This window comes from Pagrus major, chromosome 24 (assembly GCF_040436345.1).
Source record: "Pagrus major chromosome 24, Pma_NU_1.0".
Lineage (NCBI taxonomy): Eukaryota > Metazoa > Chordata > Actinopteri > Spariformes > Sparidae > Pagrus > Pagrus major.
The window spans coordinates 9938114-9956997 of NC_133238.1; the positions used below are offsets into that span (position 1 = coordinate 9938114).

At 42.5% G+C, this 18884-nt stretch overlaps 1 protein-coding gene across 1 annotated transcript; it reads right to left on the minus strand.

Annotated features, from left to right (window-relative positions):
* Window positions 1-15736: 15736 nt before the first annotated feature.
* On the minus strand, window positions 15737-17851 carry LOC140992309 (SLIT and NTRK-like protein 1). The gene has a single exon (XM_073462615.1). It carries the CDS (start codon window positions 17849-17851, stop codon window positions 15737-15739), a length of 2115 nt encoding a protein of 704 aa, XP_073318716.1.
* Window positions 17852-18884: the final 1033 nt, after the last annotated feature.

The following is an 18884-nucleotide window of genomic DNA, read 5'->3' on the forward strand; positions in this document are numbered from 1 at the left end:
CCCATCCTGAGTTCCTGTGCTACGTCCGAGGTTAACTGCTAGCTAGCTAAGGGAAGCTACAGTTAGCAGCAGTTAGCGGTTACTCTGGTACGATATATTTCACGTAAAAAGTAGAGGTTTGCAGCTGCAGATTTTCAAAAATGTTTGTCAGTGCAAGCTGGTTCTTAGGTTCTTAGTCCCTTGGGTGGAAACACTTTACATGGATTTATACTCATGATTTCTTTCTCCAGATAACATACAGCTACAGAGTGCATTTAAGTGCCTGGTGTATATGGGGTAGAGAGGAGTTGGCTTTGAGAGGTCTGTATTATCAATGAAAAATGAAGCCTACCGTCGACGCTGCACCTTTACATCAGCCATCAGATCTGCTTTGGTTCTATATGTTCCTCACACAACGATAAGCTTAACTCAACCTTAGATGGATTCTGACTCATTGCACCCAGCAGATGCTCCCTGCGCCTCCTATATGATATTGCTTCCCACTTCCTCCACCGCATGTGCTGGGATTAAAATATGGTGGGGAACGCTAGAATGATATGAAGTATGGAGTGCTTTGAAAATAAACTCTAGATTGGTCTATTTTAACCTCGCTTTCTCTCCCTATCATTTGCCATCTGTACATTCTTCCCGTTGCCTGTCCTCCATCAATGAATGCAATCAACTCCCCTCCCCACCACCACCACCACTACCACCGCCACCCGCCAACAACCCCCCCAGGCCTTCCTGTGTCTCACTCAGAACTGGCGACAGCTATTCCCCAAGGTCTTCTCCGATTGCTCGCATTTGTTAAACACAATCATTGACTGGCACAACTCAGCCCACCGCTAACCACAGCCCCTGTCAGACATGCAGGGCCCCTTGTCAGAACTTTATGGACAATGTACATAGAAATAAATAGCACCGTTTGCTTTTAGAATTATATGACATAAGAGAAAATCCACCCTTTAAGAGTGTAGTAAGTGATAAACGTGTTTTGTGTGTCACATTTTAAGCATTAAATGACATTTTTTAAGGTTGCTGCAGTGTCGTCTCTTCACCCTCCCCTTTATAATTGCAGATTGATGCAAAAAATAGCCATGTCCTAACTCCAATGGAACAAGCTTTGACATTTACTAAAACACATAATGTTATATATCAAACATATGTTTTCATATAGGGAAAGAGTCCGGCTATATTTGCCAATACATTATATTGTCATTTTGCTTCAAGAACATATTACAAAATGTAATGAATGTACATTTTGATAATACATTGGTAATATATACTGATATGTATTTCAAAATTGACTGTAATTGACACAAATAATGAAAAAATAATGGAATGTTAATATAGAAAATCTACGTATGAGGAAAATATATTTCTGTTTCAGGAGGGAAATCAAACCTACCTCCACTTCTCTGTCCAAACTGAGCTTTTTCAGCACCTCATTTGGCACCGACTGCTCCCTGCACCACCTAGGATATAGCTCCTAACTAAAAGAAAATAAAAAAAAGGCTGACCAGAATGGGAATGCAACATTAAACATTAAAAGTTGGCTCTCCACATCCTCGTCATGTGTGGTTTTCCTTCCCACTGCTGGCTTCTGACGGTATGACTCACGTCTTGTGAGTGGTGTGTCATCCCATAGTGGAGTTGTTTTTACCACTACGCCTTGTAGCTATCTTTTTGGAGGGCTTCCCAAACTCAGAATGAGTCGAAACAAGGAATGGGTTTGATAGGGAGAACTGGGACGAGGCCAGTGTTTGTATCTAATCGTCGCACTGATGGAAAAAACCATTAGAAGAGAGGCAGAGATGCCAGGCTGCATCAGCGATAACATTTTCCACAATTTAAGAAGACTGATGTGTGAGTCATTTATGAGCTGAGCTTTGAGGCCTTGGCTCTGTCAAAACTGTAAAACCTCCATTGTATTACTTCATAAATAGTGCACGTCTGTCTCAAGAGGAGGTATTATTATCTTTGTTTCTGCAAGGTTTACCTTTTTGATAGATACACACCTTTTGCAGTTACAGCATCGGTTTCATACAGTTCAATGCATTTTATTTTTCACTTTTAAATCCTCAGCAGAGTCCCAAAACACACTAATTTTGACCTGCCACCCCTTCTCTCATGCAATCCCACCGCCCCCGGAACACAAAGCAAGATAAAACCCTCATAATCTGCTCATAGACTGGCGCGCTGCGGCTCCGAATGTGCAGGCATGTGGTTAAGCATTTGTGCGCGTGCATGTGTGTGCGCGCGGCTTTTTATGTGTGCGTTCGTAGATGAAGCCGACAGCTCCAGTGTTCTTTGTATGAGAGCGGGGCTGGAATGCCCAGGGCATCTGTTGACCCAGCTGGCATTTGCTGAGCGGTTGTAGTACGCCAGGTTAAGGACAACATTTATCCAGCATGCATTTGTATTTGCATGTGTGTGTGTGTGTGTGTGTGTATGAGAGAGATAGAAAGAGAGAGAGAGAGCGGGAGGTTTTATTTGTGTTTTTATTTTTGTGTGTGGGTGTGTGTTTGTGCACTAGGGGGTAGGTCATGGGTAACATTTCTACCAGAATTCTGGTGGGAAACAAAACAAAATAAAAAAAAATCAGTAAATGTTGAATCTGGTGAGGAACGTTTAAGGGGAAAAAAAATCTGTTAAGTGTTATTTAACAGCCAAAAGGGTCGAAAAAGCAGTTGGCAGCAAGAAACAAGCAATGAAATAGCTTCCACCGCACCGAACAACGGATAAACCGCAAGTAACATCTTCCAAAACAGTTGCCCAGTTGCTCATCACGTGGATCGCTGCAACAAACCTTTATTCCCTTACCTCCAGAGCTCGAGCGCGATACCGGCGCCTCGTAGCCTCAGGTGCTAAGCAACAACTCAACATTCTGTCTAAAACTAAACATAAGAGAGACAGTGGGAGAAGAAGAAACGAAGAGCGTGCTCTTGTTTTGAAGAAAAGAAAAAAAAAACCTTCAGGCGATAAGAGGATGGGAAGGCAGAAGTTTTCTTGAAAAGCAGAAAAGATGCTTTCTCGTGACACACTTTCACTTTTCCGCACACAAAAGCGCAGCACTAACTACCGATAACCTTGCGGCGCATTTGGGCAATTTTTCTGACACACAAAATCGGAGGGGAAACACTCAGTAAGTTGCTTTTTCCCTCTCTCTTTTTTTTTTGTGGGCTGTTGGGGATGATGATGTGTTTGCTGCGAGCCGCCTCAAACTGTCAGGCTAAATAGAGTGGGTGTAAGGGGAAGTCAATCCCCCCCTCCACCCCGCCCTCACCCCGCGAATACCCTGTCTTCAAGAGCCTATCGATTGCCAGTCATCAAAGAGTGACAAAAGGGTGAAAAATCAAAACAAATCCGACCGAACGGCGGAAGCAGGGCGAGTAACGTAGTGAGGAAACAAAATGAAATAAGGATGACCTTTTCTTTGGGAACTCTGTGCCATTCAGCTTGTGTTTTCATGCGGAAGAATCCACCCCGAGTGGAAGATTTCATTCACGTCCGCTGTTTCTGAAGCACCTTTTAGCTTTCTTATGTAACATCAGTCATTGTATAGCTTCTCACACCACACAAAGCTTGTATATGGCGAAACATATTAAATCAGAGCACCTTATTGGGTGCGCAGTTGGATTTAAACGCCTCCTATAGCCCATATTGCCACTTTACATTGACATCAAAGCTAGTCATGTGTCTGCCTAGTGGTGGTGAGGCTCCCTCCAGACAGCACAGTATGTGGCTATGCAAATTTGTTTAATCTTTCATGTTTTTCACCCTGCTATCAGTTGATATTTCAATGAAGTTCAAAGTTAGCTGGAGCCGCTGAGCATACAAATCTGGCTGAAGGTGAGGCTAATGCAAAAAAAAAAAAAAAACGTGAGGTACAGTATCTTGTTTTGGATGCATTTAGGTGTCTGGTGAGATTAATCAGGCTCGCTGCGATTAGCATGTCTGAAAGGTTACTCCAAAACACCTGATTATGCTCCTTTTTTGAAACAAATGACTCATTAAAATAAAGACACGGTCTCCTTGAAATGACACCCGCTCTGGTAACAAAGGAGCCCGACACGTCTGTCAAGCGTAATTGCGCTGCTTTGCAATTCATGAAAGTCTGAATTAGTTCCAACGGGGAACGGTTATGATGTGATGCTAAATTGAGGTACCATTAGGAAAATCGCACGTAACAGGGTTACGTGTGTCTGCGATATGTCCTTATCGCTGTTAGGTATTGTAAGAGCCTCCAACCAAACTGACCAAATTTACATATTATCTTATGAGAGTGAAATAATAAGACCACAACCCTCCAATCAAATTGACCAACATCACAGTTTTTAAAGAGTAAAATATGATCACATGGCCCTGTACACTGTAAAAAGTCAGTCAATTGTTGTCATACTTTTAATGTACAACTACCTTCCCAAATCCTAATTATGGCTTTTGTGTTATTCGAGGTTTATAGCAGATTATTGATCAGTAAGAAATCTACGGGGTCTCATTGGACACAAACAGAAGTAACGTCACTATGTACAATAACATACTGTGAAAAGCAATGATGGCAGGTTTCCTCTGATTTAGACCAAGATAATAGTGAGGCAGTAATGTGGAGGAATCCGTTAAAAAAGTCTCCCCAAGAACAAATCTCACACGTTCTTCCTCCATGACTGCACAGGAACTCGTCTTGTGGGGTTGTGGCACCCGTTTGAGCAGTGTAATGAGATCAGGTAATGCCTGAAAATGCCAGTGAGGGATGGACACGCGTGTGGCCACTAAATGAAATCAATGAGATAATCGATAAGCGGGGGCTGGAGGAAGAGGATTACTTAGAGCTGGAGGAAACACTCGGTAGGCCATTCACTCATCTTGATTTAAGGCCCCCGCTCGGTGGTTTGACGTAGGCCGGTGCGCAGTGGGATGACACCAGATCTGGGTCAATTGTGAGTCGAGATCCTTTTAATTACCTTGGATGTTTGCTCTATAGTCTGTCTGGAGGACATGGGAGGAAGGTTTGAAATATATGAGCTGCTTGTGAGTTTGATTGATTCATCCGCCCACGTTGTAGCTCCTATCACTGCTTCAAAAGTTGCTGCAACTAACAATTATTTCTATTATCATTTAATCTGCTGATTATGCAGAAGTTTCTTATTTTGTCTAACCAACAGTCCAAAATCCAAAGACTCTAGCACTTTATAATAAACATCATTGATAAATGGTTAATTAATAGTTAATTAAACATTAGTTAATAGTTATTTCACTGTTAAAAAACAATTAAATGCTTTATAAACCATTTGTTAAGCAATTGTAAAGGTTTATGAACATTGGCCACCTAAAGACATCTGACTTTATCATCAAGATCCTTGCATTATTCCCTGAAAAATGTACGAAAATGTAAAACAAAAGAAAAGCCTTATCTCCTGATGTTGAAGAGAGTGAGAAAAAATTCCTGGTTCATTCAGATTCACACCAAAAGTTAATGGGGGTTATTCTGTGCTGAGACCCATCCTCCATCAAGGTTTTGTGGAAATCCATTTAGTAGTTTTTGTGTGATCCTGCTCACAAACCAACCAACAAACGAACTGAGACAAAAACAAAACCTCCTTGGCCAAGGCTAAACTTGATGTTGATATTTATTTCACTGTTAAAAAAACAATGAAATGCTTCATAAACCATCTTCTAATTGTAAAGGTTTACATCAACTGCAACAAATAATGTTGATAGATTAACTACGCAGTATTTATTAAACATTTACAAAGTATTATAAACATCAGTTGCAACTCTACAATAAGCTATTGCTTACTGAATAATATATAAAGATATATAAAAAATATTATATAAAGCATTTTGTTGTTTGTTAACAGTGAAGTAACTATTAGCTCAAGTTTAATTACCTCCGCCAAGGAGGTTATGTTTTCACCTTTGTCTGTTAGTTTGTTGGTTTGTGATCAGGATTACACAAAAACTACTGAATGGATTTCCACAAAACATGGATGGAGGAAGGATCTCGGCCCAGAATAGACCCAAATAACTTTTGGTGCAGATCCAGAAAAAGGAATGGAACACAGGAATTTTTATTCACTTCCTTTAACGTTGTGATATTGGGCATTTTTGACATTTTGATATTTTCTCAGGAATTAATGCATGGATCTTGATGAAAACACAGTTTTAGGTTGCTGGTATCTATGGGTGAGTACAATTTGATGCGGATCCTGCTGCTCTGTTGCTGTGATCTAAAGCACCCCGCTGCTCCAGCTCTAGTTTAGTCATCATAAAGCCATATACACAACAATATGAGACTGATTAGCCACTCTGAAACGCAGTGATTGCAGTGAAAGAGTACAATGAGCGAGGCTGCAGGCAAAATCACACCAAGGCAAACACATTTTCACCCTCTAAAGATTTGTTGGAGACACGTTTTAAAGGATACGTTTGCATGTTAAAAAGTAAATTAACAAGCACAATGATTACACAAGCTAATGGCCTGCTTGTCACACTTGTTCCCTTCCATGTTAAACACTTTGAGTTTGGTATTAATGCACTGGACTCAATCACTGGCCCTGAATCCAAGCACAACATTAAACCAGAACTACTGTGGCTCACAAAGATCTAATAAAACTCAACCACTGAGACTTATAGGCTAAGTACTCTGCAGTGGATGGGGCTAATAATAATATCTGGGAGTAACACCAAGAAATCCCTGGGGATAATGCCAGATAATCACTACTACACAGCCCCATGGACTGAAAGCAGCAGTGAGGGGTTGCGGTGGCTGCAGAGTTTGGAAGTGCAGGACTTCTGGCAACTCTTCAGTGCAACCCATGGGACTTTGATCAAAGCTAACATGAAAGGCTAATACTTGAGCTTAGAATCTTTGGGGGATTTTTTTACAAAAGCTAAAACAAGAGCAGACACACTGGATCTGAGCAGCGGGAGACAGATAAAAGCTAGCCATTGACGCTTTAGCTCAAATTAAAGAAAGAAAGACTTTTTTCTTTCCCATCATCAGGCTGAAATTTGTAACTCCGACTGAATCCCAGACCTTGACGAGGAAGATGATAAGACATGTTGAATGACAAAACATTTCCAGTGATTTTCTTTTACAGCTGTACAATTCAAATGCTACTTGTTCAGGATCTCTTGGCCATTTATAAAGTAATACCACACTATGGAAAAAACACTACAAGTGAAAACCCTGCATTCAAAACCTTACTTAAAGGAGCACTACGTGGTTTTGGGGAAGAAATTTCAATTTGTTTATACCCTTAATAAACTAAATAAACAAACGCTCTTTGTTTTCATGACTGAGTAAACTGAATAAACAAACTGACCTCAAAGGACAACACAATTTCATACTGCCTTACTTCGTTTACATTTGGCAGACCCTGCCACCTTTCTAGCTTCAAACAGTGTTCTGGGACATTTTTTTCCTCTGAGAACAGCTTGTTTATTCAGTTATGGAAAAGATAAACATTTCTGAGTTTGTATTATTACCTCATTACTATTGTAAATATTTTAGTAAAAGTATGTATTACCAGCAAGATGGACTCAAAGGACACTTCTAATGCTTCAGTTATATAAGTTCTTGTGCAGATAAAAGATCTTGAAAGTTAAAAATGTCAAAGTCCGCACCAACAGAAGCTCCTCTCTCCCACAGAAAACCCTGGTCCTGAAATGATTGTCAATAGTCCTGCCTTTAATTCTGCGACTTTGTGACATCACACTGCGTCATCGTGTCACACATTTACTTAATCTATACCTAGTGGCTAGTTTGGCACATAATAATTGATTTAGTACAGCTGCTCTGTTGTTGTTAGTGATGCTGGCTCAGGTGTGTGTGAGATGACCAATCAGAGGAGACTGGGTATTTGGGAAGGGGGTCCTTAAAGAAACCGTGGCTAAAACAGAGCGTTTCAGGACAGTATGAGAAAACTGATGTGTTTTTTTTTTAGCACTAAAGCATGAAACCCTATTCTAATAGTACTCCAAAATAAAATGATGAAGCTGAAAATGTGCATAATATGTCTCCTTTAAACTATGAAAAGTAAAAGTCCTCATTGTCTAATGTTTTTGGATTAATATTACTGCTGCTTTAATGTGCATGTTGCATTTGACTGCTGTACATGTTTACGGTTGAGTGCATTTTAACTACTTTATATACTATTGTGACGTTTAATCAACAGCAATGCACCATATTCTATAAGATCATCCACCATGTATCTCTAAAAAGTCAATCTTTTATGAGCACGGCCCTGTTTTCAGCTTTATGAAGATGCATTTTCCAGCTGATCCAAGAGGCTTTTTAAATACCTTATTTAACTTAAAGGTACCCTGTGGAGCTTTGGACCGATACCATCATTACACAGCGACTGTTTTTCCCTCTGCTTATGACTCTCGCACTGTTGTAACAAGTGAATTTCCCCAGGGAGGCATCAACAAAGTCTTATCTTATCTATCTTATCTAACATTTTCATGAGAGTTGATGTTTTGTTTTGTTCCCACACGGGCAGAAGCACTCTGGTGATGTTATACACTTTACTGCCAGGGGTTTCATGCTATATCAGTGATCAGCAGTCGTCCTAACACACCAAGAGACGCAGCAATGCACTAACAAAGTGAAGGAGAACGCATTGGTTAGACCTTCAGAATAGGCACTGATGTTTTGGTGAGAAATACACAAAGTAATGGAAACATGTGGTTATATGTGGTTTACACTGGAAAGGAAAGGAAAGGTATGAAATGTAATGTAAAACTGTAATCCAAAGAGATAGTTTTTTAACTAAAGCTGACAGACAAATGTAATGTAGTTAAAAGTACAATCAGTACAATTAAGTACCTCAAATTTGTACTTAAAGGAACATTTCACCCAAGAATGAAAATTCAGTCCTTATCTGCTCACCCTCATAGCGATGGACAGTCGGGTGAAGTTTCGTAGTCCATGAAACATTTCTGGAGCTTCACAGCAAAACAGCATTACAGCATCCTCCTAAGCAACTGAAGTAGATGGGGACTTGTTTTAAAAAGTAAAAAATACAAAACATAAAATGGATTCATACGCCATAATCCAAATCTCCAGAAGCTCCGAGATCCAAAATTGTTTTGATGACCCTTTTTTTAAAGTTGAAATCTTCCCTGTATCTGCTAAGCTAAAAGCATTAGCATGTACCCCATCTGAAGTGGGTGCATCAAGAGTGTAAATAATGTCTTTTCAAATCAATTTGGAATCTTGGGGCTTCTGGGGAATTTCATTGATGATTGATGTCAGACGAGCTCTATTGAGCCATTTTATGTTGTTTTTCAGTAGATTTTTTACATTTTAAAACAAGTCCCCATCTACTTCAGTTGTTACAGAGAATGTTGCAAGGCAGTTTTGCTGCAAAGCTCCAGAAATGTTTTGTGGACAACGAAACTTCACTCGACTTTCCATCAGCATGGAGGTCAGTAGACAATGACTGAATTTTCATTTTTGGGTGAACTGTTCCTTTTAGGAAGAGTTTCCTCAACCGTTCATCCCTTAGTTTGTCAGAAAAAATTCAAAATCATTACATTTAGAGATACATGGCCTTTCACTGGGTTGTAAGGGTATAAAAATTGTGTAAAAAGTACAATATTTCCCTCTGAGATGAAGTGGAGTACAAGTATAAAGTTGCACAAAATGGAAAAACTCAAGTACAAGTACCTTGAATTTGCACTGAAGTACAGTACTTGAGTAAACGTACATTCAATGGCTGCCTCTAACAAAGTTTTTCCTCTCAAGAACAAGGTTTTCTTTTATATGGCGAAATCAAAATGCAGCACAATAAACCATGTAGATGTGCCTGAGGTAGCACAAAAACAAGAGATCATGTTAGAAGTGGGTGTTCACGCTGTAATGGGAATCCCAAATGATGACTAACCAGCCAAAACAGCCACAGTTCTACTTCCCTTTCCCAGAGAAGTAACCCCGAAGCAGAGAAATCACAGCGTCCAAACACAGAGCACATAGACAAACTCTTTCAGCGCCCTCAGGATTAAATGGCCCCCGCCTTAACCAAAGCGGGACCATCGAGACTTACACCAAAGCTGAGTGCATGAGGTGCGCGGATGATGTTATCCCTGCTGGAAGTGTTGCATCAACTGCCAGCTCCTCGGGGGGACTATCACACGGAGTACGGCAGGCCTGCTGGGCCACAACAGTGTTGGAGTGCTGTGTGCCCAGCGTGCGAAACAGGCCTCTCCACTCGGCTGTGTTACCAACAGCTATTATCCATTGCATTAATGAATGGGTCCCACTGTTATACACTGAGTCACACAGGAAGACAGCACAGGAACACCTGACACAAAGCTCGCGCTAATGGATTCAGAGAAAGTGTAATGTTTTGAAGATCTATTATCCTGTGTAATGGAAAGAATACCACTCATATGATATTTGCATTTTTCCATCAAATGTAATAGGAATCCATACATTTATATAATGGATAACAGCAGCAGGGTTAAACCCCATAGAGTATCTGTTCTTTGGAACATACTGAATTTCTGATACAACCACGAGAATTATTGTAAAATATCTTAGAAACATCAGCCATCTTGGATTTTTTGGGCCTACATACCCCAGAAAGACAATAATACACTCACATTCACGCTGTAGTGTCGGGCATTGTATGATACAGAGTAGGGCTGTCACCATACCAGATATCACTGCATGATAATAATGGTCAGACAAGTTCACGATAATTACATGAATGTAGAAATAAAAAATCAAAATAAAAAACAACCTCATATTCATCTTTAACTTTGTTTACTGTGCGTTTTGTTGCTTGTTTGCACGAGTGTAAGGAAGTGGACAGAGCGACTGTAACCATAACTGTACAAAAGTGTACAAAAAGAACAATTACACTTAAGGAAACGTGAAAAGGCAACAAGATGAACTGATAATATCATAATGTATATGTACTATTAAGACGAAATTCTATTTTTTATATCATGGTTATTGTCAATACTGGTATATTGTGACAAAAGAAAACTAATTGCTGACCAGTATGATGTCCGATTAATCGGTTTGGTCATTGTTTAAGCAAAAATGTCAAACACCTGCTGGTGCCAGCTTCTTAAAGCAACATTATGTAACTTTCTGCAGAAAGAAACGTGACTGTTGAGTCTCTCTCTCTCCATCGATCAATCTATCATCGGCAACCACTTATCCTTTGCAGGATTGTGCGCTGGAGTTGATCCAAGCCAACATTGGGTGCGTAGCGAGGGGTATGTCAGTCTCGTGCCCAGATCAAACTCAAATACCAAACCAGGTCTTTGGTGTTGAATCGGAACCATTAACCCAAAGCACCAGTATTTGATGATCTCGGAATGAGACTCAACAATCAAATTTCTTTCTCCAAAATGACTTTAAATGTCACATAGTGTTGCTTTAAATATAAGCATTTGCTGCTGATAGTAAATGAAGAGTCTTTGAGAAATGGTGATGAGCATTTTTAACAATTTTTTGGCATTTCATAGACAGTTTCAATTATTGATTGTTAATATAACTGTTGGCTGTAGCCCTGCTGTAATATACAGCCAGCACTGCAGCAAGAGTCTAAATGTGTCATTTTCTCTCCAGGGGCACCAAGGACTAACATCAAAGAATCATAATGAAAACAAGCAAAGATAATATCATACAAAGAAAGAACCCACACTTGAAATAACACTTTGTCGTAGCCATCATTAATAAATGGGTAATTAATAGTTAATAAAACATTAGTTAACAGTTAATTTACTGTTAACCAACATTGAAATGCTTTATAAACCAATTCTTAACCAAACATTTACTGTTTATAAACTTTTGTAAATAGTTGATAAATATTGTGTAGTTGATCTATAAACATTGTTGCAACTTAGGTTTATAAACCTTAACAATGGCTTAATAAACTGTTTATACAGCATTTCATTGTTTGTTAACAGTGAATTAACTATTAACTAATGTTTAATTAATCATTAATTAACCATTTGTTAATGATAGTCACCATAAAGTGTGACCAAAATAAGGATTATTTTATCTTTTTTTTGGCATTTCTTTCTTATTGAAGCACAGAGACATAAGGCAGCATACTTGAACCAACCACTCAGTATATAAGATATGGTGAACCTGTCACATCTCATTACACCAACTCAGTCAAATCCAATGAAAATTCCCGAAAAAGTAGTTCTTTTTTTACTCAACCTCAACCACACTTTATTTAACAAAATAGAAGCAGGTCAAATATCGCAAAGCATATAAATGTAACTTTGAAACACAGCGTTTTTTGAAAATTATGACAAATCATCAGTGGGCTGTGGCACAGTAATAACTCCACAGAAGAAGAGACACATAGTTAATCCCCCCACGCCCTCCCCCCCACCCCACTGTTGTTGTGATTGGACGGAGAAAGCGGGGTGGGGAAAGGGGGGAGAGAGCACGGTGACTGGACAAAAAAAAAATGCAGGGGAGTGTTGATGATGATGATTTTGATGATGAGTGTTTGTCACAGATCTGCTGAGATGTTAGTCCCCAAGGTCAAGCTGCGCGTGGTTACATATTCAGGAGGGAGGGGCGGGGGAGACGGGTGACAGTGGGTGGAAACACATACATGCAAGAGGTCACGCAACTTCTCTCTCTCTCTCTCTCTCTCTCTCTCTCTCTCTCTCTCTCTGTCTCTCATTTGTCATCACGCAAACACACACACGTGCGGGGTGCATGCCTGCGCACACATGCAAACACACACTCACACAAGGGGGGGAAAGGGCTGACAAAGAAAAGAAAGCATAGGGGAGGGAAGTGATTCAGCACCATGGACAGCGCTAGTCTGTAATACTGGGGGAGATACTGCAGGCCTGCTAGCGGTAAAGGGAAGGGAAGGGAAGGAGGGAGGGAGGCGATGGGGGGAGGAGGGTGACGGGGAGAAATCGGGGGTGTAAGCCCATCTCACATCAACTGTACACTCTCATCACGGCCATGGCATCTTGGTTCGATTTTTTGCCGAATTAAGCCGAATATTTAGACTAATTTAAGCATCTCAGAGCAGAAAAATCTATTGGCAACGTCTTAAAAGATCATCAGCATCTGAATTTGACGTTACAATTAAAAGAAAAGAAAACGAATAAAGCAGATTGCACATTCCTTACATCTGTTTCAGACCAGACACTGCAGAGAAGTTACAGGATTGAGGAATTTTTGGAACACAGGAAGTATTAAAGGGGCATTATGTAGTTTGGGGGAAGACATTTTGATCGGAAGAGACTGTTTTTTTGTGCCTAAACAGACTCAATAAACAAACTCTTTGTTTTCATGACTGAATAAACAAACTGACATTAAAGGACAACACAAGTTCATACTGTTTATCTTTGTTTATATGTGGCGGACCCTGCCACCCTTCTAGCTTCAAACAGTGTTCTGCAGACCTTATTTTCCTCTGAGAACAGCTTGTTTATTCAGTTGTGGAGAAAAGTTTGTATTATTTCCTCATTATTATTGTAAATATTAAAATTCTGAGTTTGGATTTCTTCTCCAAAACTACGCAGTGCCCCTTTAAAGCTGCATTATGCAGTTTTGGGGAAGACACTTTGATCAGAAGATGCCAAAACAAACTAAATAAACAAACTCTGTGTTTTTATCACTGAATAAACAAACTGATCTTAAAGGACAACACAGTGTCGTACAGCCTTGCCTTGTTTATATTTGGCGGACCCTGCCACCTTTCTAGCTTCAACCACTCATTCTCCTCTGAGAGCAGCTTGTTTATTCAGTAATGGAATAATGAATATGTCTGATTTCCTCTTGAATATTATACATATCAAAATTCTGAGTTTGAATCTCTTCTCCAAAACAACACAGTGCCCCTTTAATGCCTCTCCTTCCCCGTCGTTGCTGTTTTCTTTTTAATTTCCAAATCCACGTGAGGCTAGAAGCAGCAGCTGAGCTCTGCAAGAACAGGTGTTCAGTCATGGCGCCCACAAATAAAATAAAAAAAACAAAAAACAATGCGACCCCCTTCCCCTGAAAAGAAGTTCAAAATGCTGAATTTTTGAAAAAAGGCATCTATAACCTCCGCATTATGTGTGTGTGTGTTCATGTGTCCCTTTTCCTCTTTCTTCCACATGCTGCTCTCAGTAGCAATGAAAGAAAAAGCAAGATTCAGCCCCCCTCTCCCCTACCAAAACAGCCTAGTTCAAGCACATTTCGGAGTAAATACAGTGAGTTTCAGTTCTCTTATTTGGACAAGATTAGATGGCTTTACAAAAGCTCACAATATGATGAAAGTGAATCATAGCCAGAAGCTTTTTATGTGGAGGAATACTTCTTTTTCTGACGTTTTAAAAAAAGCATTCTAGTCTAGAGATCAGTCTACCTGCGCTGCTGCTTACATACAGTAGATCGAATTATACCTACGTAGCTCAAATTGAAAATCTTCTTTGCTCAGTTTGTTGAAAAAATATGATGTTACAAACCCCCCACATTTGATTCCAATGATGTTTTTTTTGTTGTTTTTTTTTTTTGTTTGTTTTTCCTCCTCTCACCCAAAAGCAGGCTATATTCATTGACACACAAAAAAACCACGGAAACTTGTTATTTTTAGCTACATTAACTTTGCAGCAATAAGCATCTGAGTGACGTTAATCGGTCATGCTCATCTGCACGTCTGAATATCTTGAAAAGTCAACAATTGGCACACCATAAAAGAAACACAGTTGTACATTCATAAAGGAGATGATGGAACTGCGCAGACCGTGGAAACTTCTGAGATCTGCACCACCTAGTATAAATAACCCCAAATATTTAAATCGACAATCAAAAAACAAAAAACTTAAAAAAAAAAAGAAAAAAGAAAAATGAGAACAAACAGAAAGATAACATGCACTGACAGCTTCACCTCCATCACCCCCCCTCACCCCTCTCCAGATTTGTTTTTTTTTATATCATCTTTTCTCCAAACATGTTTTGAAAACAACAAATACAAATTCCTAACCGCAGGTTCACAAAAAATAGAGAAATGGCACTTTTTGTAATAGTCATATATAATTCTTAATATCTATATATTGTCGTCATATTGATATAACATGAAAAGGGTTCGCTTCCTTTGTTGGTTATGGTGGTTATGGTTTTCCCCTTCGCCGCCGCCGCTGCGTGTTGTCTGTGTGTGTGTTTGAAACCATGCGAAATATCATCATGCAGATTATGATACATCGGGTCCAAAGAGTATTTACATTTACATTCATGCGTTCGTGCACCATTCCCCGGCTCCTCTCTCTCTCTCTCTCTCTCTGACACACTCTCTCTCTATCTCTCTCTATCACACACACGCCCTCCTCTCTCTCTCCCCCCCCCCTTTTTTCCTTCCTCCCTCTTCTTTTTTTTTTTTTTTTTCTGTCTCGTGCAGATCCGTAGTCCGATTGCGGCAAATAGCAGAACTGGGAGGAGGGAGGGAAGAGGAGGAGGAGGAGGAGGAGGAGGAGGAGGAAGAAGAAGAAGGGTTTTCTCTTTTTTTTTTCTTAAAACCAGAAGGGGGGCTTGGCATATACATATATTACAGAGTGTGGGGGGGCCTGTGCAGCAGCAGGAGCAGCAGACTTACTTGGTTCAAAACAAGACATGAAACAAGTTCGCCTCATGACGAACGAAAAAGCGGATGATTCTCGTTTTGCAGTCACTTGTGTGCGTCAGTCTGTCTTGTGTTTGTAATCCAGTCTGTGGTGTGTGTGTGGGGTGGGGGTGGGGGGGTTTCGTTCTGCCAGAGTCCCCCTTTTTCTGTTTTTACGCGTCATTTGTCGTGGAGAGGTGCGTGCTGCAGTCGAAGCCCCGGTGCGCGCTCCCGTCCGCGTTATAAGGCCCGCTGTGCCAATAAGACGAGTCACACACTGTCTGTAAGGAATTGATCTCCGAGGCGGAGGAGTTCCCCTCCCTCCGCTTTGACCTCTTGCGATTCCGCAAGATAAACACAAGCATCCCCACGACGGTGAACGCGGACGTGACGAACACCAGCAGCAGCCCGGGGACGAGCACCGATATGGAGACCCTGTTCGGCTCCAGATACGAGTTCGAGCGCGTCCCCGAGTCCTGCGCGAAGGTGCTGTTTTTGGCCGGGGGCGTGGGGGAGACTTTGTCCTGGAGTTTGCGGCACATGAGGTCGTTCCGGACGTAGCGGAAGTCGCGCTTCCAGAACTCTTCGGGGGACTCGCACTTGAGGTCGCTCACGATCACGTCCGCCCCGAGCTTCTCCGTCCACTGCTTGAAGGGCACGATGTTGCACGAGCAATCCCACGGGTTCCCGTGCAAATCGATCTGTATGATTGAGTTGAGCTGGTCCAACACGCCAGCCACGGGGAGATAGGGGAAATAATTATTATGCAGGCTAATTTTGGATAAAGAAATCCCAAGGAAAGCATCCACGGGTAAAGACTTGAGCAGGTTGTTGTTGAGGAACAGCACCCTCAGGTTGGGCATGGGGCTGAAGGCGCCCGCCACTATCAGCTGGATGTCGTTGTATTCCAAACTGAGGTATTCCAGATTCACAAGGCCCACGAACATCTCCGCCAGCAGCGTATCCAGATAGTTCTTATCCATGTACAGCCACCTGAGCTCGCTCTGGTTCTGGAAAGTGCTGTTGTCGATCACCTTGATGTTGTTCCCGCCCAGATCGAGCAGGTTGAGGCTGGAGTAGCCCAGCAGCTGGTTCTTCTTCACCGCGTGGATGTTGTTGTCTCTCATGTTCAGCTCGTGCGCGGTGAAGGGCTTGGGTTTCAGGTTGGCCAGGCTCTCGATCTTCTTGCCCTCGCAGTTGACCCCCAGCCCCTGTCTGGAGCCGACCAGCTTGCAGTTGCACGGCTGGGGGCACGTCACGTTGTGCAGCTGCTGCTGCTCCCTGTCCCCGTTCACACCTGTCAGCACCGGCGTGGGCTTCGTTTTCAGCTGCCAGTTCTCACGAGATTTGGAGCGGCTCTTGGCTCCGTGGCCGCCAGGCGTCGGGGGCCCACCGGCGTCCCCGTGGGGCTTGTAAGGCGTGGGACGCGGGCTGCGGCTCTCGGAGATCTCCTCCTGGGTGGGAGGGGCGACCAGGCTGGTGTCCACGCCGCCGCTCGTCGAAGGGCACAGGTCGGCCTCTGACGTCTCGTTCAGGTCGCTCCCCTGGAGGCGGGTGGGCGCCTCGCATATCACCCTCCCGATGAGCGCGTTATGCGGTATGTTCTCCAGCCATTCCTTCAGAGAAACCAGGTCGCAGTTACAGTCCCACGGGTTGTCCTCCAACAAAACCTCCGCAATGCCCGGAATTTGCTCAAGGATCCCCTCATAAGGCAACGTTTTGATTCGGTTCCCCCGCAGGTCGAGATGCGTGATGGGCACATGTTGAAACACGTTTATAGGTAGCGCACTGATGAGGTTGTCGTTAAGTATTAACACTTCAAGTTTATTTAGGTCCCTGAAAACGGCGGGGTCAATATCCCTCAGCAGATTGAAATCAGCTTGGAGGTATTCCAAGTCGTCTAACCCCAGAAACGTACTCTTCCTGAACGATCGTATCTTATTGTTATTGATGTGCAGCCTCTTCACCAGCTGCAGCCCCAGAAAGGCGCCGGGCACGATGTCGTGCAAGCCATTGTTCTCCAGATGCAGGCTCACGGCGTTGTAAAAGTTAGCGAACTCGTTGGGGAAGAGCCTGGACAGCGAGTTCCCGTGCAACAGCAGGTGATAGAACTGCGAGCTGGGGCCGGTGAGATGCTGCAGCGTGGTGAAGCTCCGCTTCTCGCAGTCTATGTGCAGATCCCCCTCGACCTCGTTGCAGGAGCATATCTGCTCCTTACAAACGTCCCTTGTAACATTTCCACTGGCAACACAAAGAGCCGCATTCAGCAGGACAATCCAGAGCAGCATTTTTTTAACGTGAGCGATTCATTCCCAGGTCTTCAAGACATGCGAGCTGTGTGTTCAGTCGACATCAATGCGAGGAAGAGAGAGAGAGAGGGGGGGAAAAAAAAGAAAAAGAAAAAAAAGATTGTGGGAATCTAGGGAGGAGATAAGGCAGTCTTTTTCAGAGCACATCCATGCTGCATCTAACCCGCGCTTGTGTCCAGACTTTTGGGGAGAAAAACGAAGCGCATAAACGTCTCTTTCACATCGAGCGGATCCGCGCAGCCTCCTTCAGGAGCTCGAATGAAAAAAGCGGCGCCACAGTCCAGCACATCTTTCTGCCTTTTCTTCCCTTGTGTTGTTTCACTGACCTTGGCAGGCGAAAATGAGCCAAATCCGTGCGGTTTTTCCTCCCCCTGGCCGCGCTGCGTGTCGCTGCTGCTGCTGCTGCTGCGTCGGGAGCTGTCCCCCTCTCCCCTGGTGCTGAATTCACACCCTGCGCTTCTGGAGCTTCAGAGGCGATCCCACCGCTGCGAAACACCCGCATCCCCCTCTTGTGTTTTTATTTTTTCACATCCTCCGGCAGGTCTTGCCTATAGCTCCGTTTTTCCTCCCGTGCAGGGGAATCGCGAAAAAAAAAAAGAAGGAAGGGACGCGGAGACGGTGTTCATCCCCAGCGCGGTGCTCTAAGAATAATCTGACACCCTCTGCTGAGCTGTAATGGCAAAAAAAAAAAAAAAAAGGAAAAAAAAATCCGTCGACTGACTGAGGGAATGCTGAGAGGAGAGAGCAAAAAGGGGGGGAAATCAATCCAAAAAAACACTTTTGTCGCGTCGGATTTTTTGGAGTTTATTCCCCTCCAGCGGCGCAAAAGCGAGGTTTGCGCCACCGCAGGAGAAGGCTCCTCTTCACTCGCAAAGCTTCCATCATAAAAGTGACCAAGAAGGAGAAAAAAAAACACACACCAGATTAGGATCGTGATACCTCAGTTCATCGGCTCAAATTGCCCCCCCCCCCCCCTATTCCGAGAGGATGAGCGGCATTAGTTCGGCGGATC